A 7,798-nucleotide genomic window follows, 5' to 3' on the forward strand; every position below is an offset into this window, starting at 1 on the left:
AAGTAGGATTTTAAGTCTAAATACTTCATTAATCTCCTTCTTCCATTTAAGAGCAGATGTTTTGGGGAAGAAGTTACATTCCAATAAATTGAGTTCTAAGAATGTAACTTCTTTACTCCTTGATTTCTAGCTGCACAGCTGGGTCCCATTATGTTCTTCATCTATGGATGCCTTCAAGCAGAGTTTGGATGATGATTTGGCTGAGATGTTCTAGAAGAACTTTCAGTTCAGATGAGTAGGCTCTCCATATGGTCTAAAAGCTACCCTTCCAATCCTGAGTTTTCAATGATTTATTTTTTCAACATCTTTGGAATTTGGTCCTCAGAAACTCATGGGCCAGGAAAATAAAACCCAGACATGGGTGAGTGAGTTCGTTCTGCTGGGATTGTCCAGTGACTGGGAAACTCAAGTCTTCCTCTTTCTCCTGGTCCTGACCATGTACTTGGTGACTCTTGTGGGAAATGTCCTCATTCTTCTTCTGATCAGACTGGACAGCAGGCTTCATAACCCCATGTACTTCTTCCTTAGTGTTTTATCCTTTGTGGACCTTTGTTATGCAAATAGTATTGCCCCACAAATGCTGGCCCACCTGCTCTCAGCCCAGAAGTCCATCCCATTCTATAACTGTGTGCTCCAACTCTATACCTCCTTGGCATTGGGTGGGTCTGAGTTCTTCCTGCTGGGAGCCATGGCCTATGACCGCTATGTGGCAGTGTGCCATCCACTGCACTACACAGTCATCATGCATGGAGAGCTGTGCCTGGGGTTGGCTGCCGGCTGCTTGGTGGCTGGTTTCACAAATTCGCTGATGGAAACAATCATTACATTCCGGCTTCCCTTGTGTCACAATGTTATTAATCACTTTGCCTGTGAGACCCTAGCAGTGCTACGGCTAGCTTGTGTGGACGTCTCCTTCAACAAGGTCATGGTGGCCACCTCAGGATTTTTGGTGATCATGCTTCCCTGTTCCCTGGTTCTGTTCTCCTATGGTCGTATAGTTATTACCATTCTGCATATCCATTCTACTCAGGGACGTAGCAAAGCCTTTGGGACTTGTGCCTCCCACCTCACTGTGGTTTGCATGTGCTTTGGGGCTACCATCTTCACCTACTTGGGTCCACGGTCAGCCTCTTCAGTGGAAGAGGAGAAGATGGTTGCTCTATTCTATGCTGTGGTGGCGCCTATGTTGAACCCCTTGATCTATAGCTTGAGGAATAAGGAAGTTATGGCTGCTCTTCAAAAGGTTCTCAAGAAATTCAGAGATAAAGAGTAAAGGCTGTAAAATCTTCTTGTTAGCTGTCATCAAAACCAGAAAGAAGATCGGCTGAGGGTATATAGGACTCCCACATTTACACTAAAGAAGACTAATATGGCCTTGTGTTTGGATAAAACATCCCTCCACCTGATTAATTAATTTCCTTATATAGGCCAATGCAAGATAAGTCACATGTCAGTGGTCCACAAGAGAGCCTCTTCTTAGATCATCTTCTTTCAGGTATCCAGCGGTATTTAGACTTCATCTGACCATTTAAAAAAATTTTATTAGTATATCAAGGTATGAAGAAACGGATCTGCAGCTTCATCCAGCAGACCTGGTGTGGAATAAATAGAGAGATGAATTCCATCAGTTAGGTCAACTTTTACCTGGTAGAGCAGAATGGAGAATGTCTGTTCCTCTTTCTATATGACAGTGTTCCATTTATTTGTAGAACAACATTATTTCCCCCTGGATAACCACAAATGATTTTTTTTAACTCTTTCTCAAATGATGGTAGCTTTAGAATTTTAACACCATTTGTGTCTTAGTCTAGAGTATGATATAATATTCTGAAATAAATAATATATGATGCAATATTTGTTCACCCAGGTATGTTGGCTCTCATTTGCTTTTCAAGAATCAAATTTGCTTGTAATATGCAAAATATTCTTGGCTTCACAATAGTCTTTTTTATTGTAGCAAAATATATATAAAACCTAAAATTTGCCAAGTTAGCCATTTTTAAGGGTACAATTCAGGGACATTAATTACTTTCTCAATACTGTGCAAGCATCACCATTATTTCCAAAATTATTCATAACTATAGTTTTTTATTTAACTAATTTCCCAAGACCTATTTCCTATAAACTGTTTACAAAATCTCCATACCCACTGCATTCTTATTTTGTTAAAACTTAAATGAAGACGCTTATATTTAGCTCTACTAATTTTCTTATTGATTTTCAGCCATCACACCAACCCACTAAGAATATTTTAAATCTTGATTCTCAAATTTATTCCATTAGCTTACTTTCTATTTCTGTTTCATAGACATAATAAACAGAAAAACTTATAAAAAGAATTACTAAGTACTACATGTCAATTTTATATCCCTGTGAACCTACTTCCACATTGAAAACCTTTATTGAGCAGATTTTGTATATGCTTTTAGATCTACTTTAAAATAGATTATTCAAGCTTATTTCAATCATTGTATCGAGAAGGATATAATAAGACTTTGTCAAATACCTTTTTAATTGTTATATTCTGGTTCTTGCCTGCTTGCATATAAGTGTGCTAAATTCGCATAACAACAATTCCTGATGCTTTGAGCACCATCTATTTATTATCTGGAAGTGAAGTCTATTCTTGTACTTCCTATGCCCAGATCTTGTGCATCCCCAGGGATGTTAATATGTAACTTGAAGGTGTTTATATTGGACTAATCTTTGGTCCTCTAGAACCTCTGCAAGGATGGCTGTCAGGTAAAGTAAAAAATGATCCTACACATCAAAACCAATGCCAATGCCTCTGTAAAATTCTTCTAGACTCATCATTTAGTAACAAGGAATCTTTAGCATCTCAAGAGTATGTTCTTCAAAGCACAACTTAAGATCCCCAGTGAATCTAGTTCTATCTTTTAGGCTAGAGCTCTAGACATTAATAAGGTTGGAATAAAGGGAGAGGAAAGGACAGAGGGAAAGACTGGCAAGTGGTCAACCATCACCTGAAATGGTTGAATGTGACATTAGTACAGACTGAGTCAACTATAGTGAAATTGTTGGTCTGTTCAGCCCTCCTTGAAGATGTCTGGTGAGGAGTAGATGCTGTATTAGTTTGATAGGGCTGCCATAACAAATATCATAGACTGAGTGGCTTAAACAACAGAAATTTATTTTCCCACAGTTTTAGAGGCAGGAAATCCAGTAGCAAGGGATTGATAGCATTGTTCCCTTGGAGGCCTCTCTCCTTGGGTTTCAGGTCGCTGCCTTCTTGTGTCCTCAGATGGTCTTTCTTCTGTATGGATATGTATGTCTGTGTCCTAACCACCTCTTCTTATGAGGACACCAGTCATATTGTTTTAGGGTCTGCACATATGACCTCATTTTACCTTAAATATATTTTTAAAGGCCTTATCTCTAAATATAGTTATATTCTGAGGTACGAGGGGTTAGGACTCTAACATATGAATTTTGGTGGGACATAATTAAGGCCATAACAAATAATAGCACCGCATTGTGAACTATCAGCCTATCAGCTCTGTCCTAACCAAAACTAATCTATACACTGTGTTGTTATAAAAAATAAAAAAAACTTTTATATCAACCTACCAACCTATCAATATGGAAAGCATGGTTAGTATGCATTGTTCATAATGAACTCCATCTTGTTTCTGATGAGTGCTAACAATAGGCTACTAAATGCTCACAATGCTTGATAGTTAATCCTAGAATTTTGTCAAGCTAATATGCCCGTCTTTTCAAATTCATCCTCCTGATAATTTTGAAAATTTCAAGTAAAAATACTCCACATTTTTTGTTCTTAACTTCCTGGTGCAGATCCTATTTTCCGTGGTTCCTTACAGATTACAACAGAGGGCAGTGAAATAGCCTATACTAGTGTTCTAGAATCCTAGGATAAAATTCAGAATCCGGATGAGTGCAATTAATTTAAAATAGCTAGTTTGTTCTTTTGTGCATTATAGGAGGAAATCTTATTATTTTTGGGGGGTGAGTGCTTTTTCTTCCTTTATTATCCAAAGGCCACTTTGATGAAAAGATAAGCTTAGCCTTCTATCTTGCCCCTTTTACCTGTGCATTAACATCAGATCTTCTCTAAAGGGAAGCTTGGCTTTTTTCTAGGCCTTTTACTTAAAATATCATGAACTTCTCAAATTTTTCACTTTGTTTTTAGTATTTTAATTCACTCCTTGCTTAGTTTTTCTGCTATTAACTGTAACTACTGAAAACTTCATTTAAATAAAGGAGGAGCTGATACTGTGAATGAAAGAGTCTTGCCATATGAAAAAAAAGTTTATAGTTGCATTGGTGAAATAACTGAATTTCAAGTGTAATGAAAGTTTATAAAGATCTAGAAGATAAACAAAACGAAAGGGTCACTTAGAAAATGTATTTTCTATTGCTGTGTAACAAATTACCACACATTTAGCAGCTAAAAGCCACACAAATTTCTGTTTCTGCTGGTCAGAAGTCCACGCACAGCCTAATTGCACTGTCTGCTCAGAATCTCACTCAGCTCAGGTTAAGGTGTCGGCTGGAGCTATGACCTCATCTAGATTCCATTTCCTAGATCACTTGCTGTTGGAAGAACTCATTTTCTTGCAGTTGTCTGACTGAGGTGCCCATTATCTTGCTTGTTGTTAGTGGGAGAGCATTTGTAATAATCTCCTAGACATCACCTCCATGGCTTTGCTACATGTCTCTGTCCTTACAACATGGTGGTTTGCTTCTTCAAGAACTGCAGAAGAATCTCTACCGTTGAGTCTCTGACTTCTAGGAAAGCCTGAATACCTGTAAAGGGTGCACCTAATTAGGTCAGACTCACTGAGGATAATCTCTCTTTTGAGTAAATAAAAGTCAACTGATGAGGAATCTTAATTACATCTTCAAGATTCCCTTTACCATGTAGTGTAACATTATCACAGGAGTGAAATCCCATCCTATTCACAAGTCATGTTCATATTGAAGGCAAGGGGACTCTACAGGGCATGGGCACCAAGAGGTGGGAATCCTGGGAGCCAAATTAGAAGTCTGCCTATGACAGCTGTAATCAGTCTTTGCAATTTTAGATGACAGGAGAATAATATTTATTTATAAATACCTGAGAGTAATGTTAGTAAAGAAAAATTCTGTACTAGATCAAAGCATTATTTACTATTTTTAAATAGGCTTTATTGTTTAGAGCAGTTGTAGGTTCACAGTAACTTTGAGAAGAAAATACAGAGATTCCCCACATCTTCTCTGTCTCCTCTCAGGCATAGCCTGCCTCATTACCAACACATATTAGAATAGTGCATTTATTACAACTGATAAACCTATATTGACACATCATTATCCCAAATCCATCACTTACATTAGAGTCCACTCTTACTGTTACGTGGGTTTGGACAGATTTATGATGACATGTATCCACTATGATAGTATCATACAGAGTAGTTTTACTGATCTAGAAATCCTCCATACTCCATCTTTTCATCCTTCTCTCCCCACCCTGAGTCCTTGACAACCATTGATTTTTTTTTAATCATCTCCATAGTTTTGCCTTTTCCAGAATGTTATACAGTTGTAATCATACTCAATAAAGATAGCTATATTTTACTTTCTTATATGAATTTATATTTTTTCTATGTTTTTTCATGGCTTGATGGCTCATTTCTTTCTGGAACTGAATAATATTCTGAATAATAATTTAGAACTGAATAATTGTCTACATGTATCACAGTTTATTTATCCATGCACCTACTGAAGAACATCTTTGTTGCTTTCAGATTTTGGCAATTATGAATAAAGCTACTATAAACATTTGTGTGCAGATTTTTATGTGGACATAAGTTTTTGACTCCTTTAGCTAAATACCAAGAAGGATGATTACTGGATTGTATGGTAAGAATATTTACTTCTTTTCTTTAAGTTTGTTTGTTTATTTATTTATTTATTTATTTATTTATTTATTTATGAGAGAGACAGAGAGAAAGAGAGGCAGAGACACAGGCAGAGGGAGAAGCAGGCTCCATGCAGGGAGCCCGATGTGGGACTTGATCCCAGGATCATGCCCTGGGCTGAAGGCGGCGCTAAACTGCTGAGCCACCAGGGCTGCCCAAATATTTACTTCTGTTAAGAAACCTCACAAAGATCTTCCAAAGTAACTGCACCATTCTGCATGCCTACCAGTAGTAAATGAGGATTATTTTGTATTCTCACTGTTCTGGATTTTGGCCATCCTAATAGGTGCATAGTGGGAGCTCTCTGGTGTTTCAATTTACATTTCCCTGATGATATATGTTGCAAAGTATCTTTTCATATGCTTATTTTCCATCTGAGTATCCTCTTTGGTGAGATGTCTATTAGAGTCTTTTGTCCATTTTTTTTAATTGACTTGTTTGTTCTCTGTTGAGTTTTAAGAGTTCCTTGTACATTTTGGATAATAGTTCTTCATCAGATGTATCATTTGCAAAAGTTTTCTCAGTTTGTGACCTGTTCTTTAATTCTCTTGACATCATTCACTTTTAATTAATGACAGAAATACATATTTATGTGTGTAAGAACTCAAAATTATTACCCATCCCTCCTGATTTAAGACTGTAACAATTACAACAAAAAAATATGAAAGCAACTTCAGGCAAGAAAAGATGACTTAAAATACAAACAGAGGCATGAAAGTGAAGTTGTGGTGGTACAGGCAACAAGCCAGAACCCTCTAAGTATAAAAATAAGTTTTGAAAGCTGTAATTTCTATGTGTTGACAGTGAAGAAATAAAGACCAGAGTGGTAAGTACAGAATGAAGCTGCTGCCCCCATGGAGAGTGAGGACTTGGATAGAGCCCAGTGTCTAGAAAGACATTTTAATTAACTCTGATTAACCACTTTCCCTTAAGAGATGATCCCAAGCGATTCTTTCAGGCCTCACCATCCTGTTCATCTGAGGCTCCACAGGAAGCCTATGCCTCACAGGCTGTCCATCACCTGAGCTTTTATTCCAATTTGGCCAATGCGTCTGAGCAGAACACTTCCAATATCGCAATCATTTCTAACTGTCCCCTGAAACTCGTGCTCTGTTATCAGCAAAATACTCTATTATCTGAGTATCTTTTTTGGTTGTGTTCATCTCTTTCATGCTCAAATTCCAACCTGACTTTTCTTGTGAACTCTGATTCTTCCCTGCCTTCTCAAATACAGAGTCATTTTCTCCCATTTTTTTCTCTAGTACCGGGTAGGAAGGTGAAGACTGTGTCTCTCTTGATCCTCTGCCACTTCCAGACTATTGTTCTTTACTTTAGCCTAAATAACTCGAGTTCCTTTAAAGCATGTGCTATCAGACTATAGCATCATCACCTCATCCTTTTTTCTTCATTTGCTATCCAATTTCTTCATTTTACCCTGGTTTACCACTAATTCCATTGTGCATAGGAACATTTCAACATTTATGACGATCATTCAGCGTTCTGGCCTTTCAGTTGACTTCCTGATTTCTGCCAGTGTTTGATTCCCTAGCTCATGTCCAGCCACACTCTTCTATGATTGTACCCTAGTCCTTTCCATTGTCAATAATTGTACTCCTCCTAACACCACCATCCCAGCATCCCACTCTTTGACCATTACCCTTATATCTTTTTTCCAGTTCACACCATCTAGTATAATTCCAATAAATCTTAACCCCACCATAACCCCTACTACATTAATTCTATCATTTTTTCCTCATCCATTACCAACTACCCCTGCCCGGTTTGTCTTATTATTCCTCTTAATGTAGATTTCAAGCCCACATGTATGATCATTCCTTACATATACCTCCCTGGTAATC

The 7,798-nt window shown here is 37.6% G+C and overlaps 1 protein-coding gene across 1 annotated transcript; it reads left to right on the forward strand.

The window, feature by feature from the left end:
• Positions 1-331: 331 nt before the first annotated feature.
• LOC144284071 (olfactory receptor-like protein OLF3) lies at positions 332-1,273 on the forward strand. Its single transcript, XM_077848442.1, has one exon. The coding sequence runs from the start codon at positions 332-334 to the stop codon at positions 1,271-1,273; it is 942 nt and encodes a 313-aa protein (XP_077704568.1).
• The last annotated feature ends 6,525 nt before the right edge of the window (positions 1,274-7,798 follow it).

The sequence above is a fragment of the Canis aureus genome, chromosome 15 (genome assembly GCF_053574225.1).
Source record: "Canis aureus isolate CA01 chromosome 15, VMU_Caureus_v.1.0, whole genome shotgun sequence".
Lineage (NCBI taxonomy): Eukaryota > Metazoa > Chordata > Mammalia > Carnivora > Canidae > Canis > Canis aureus.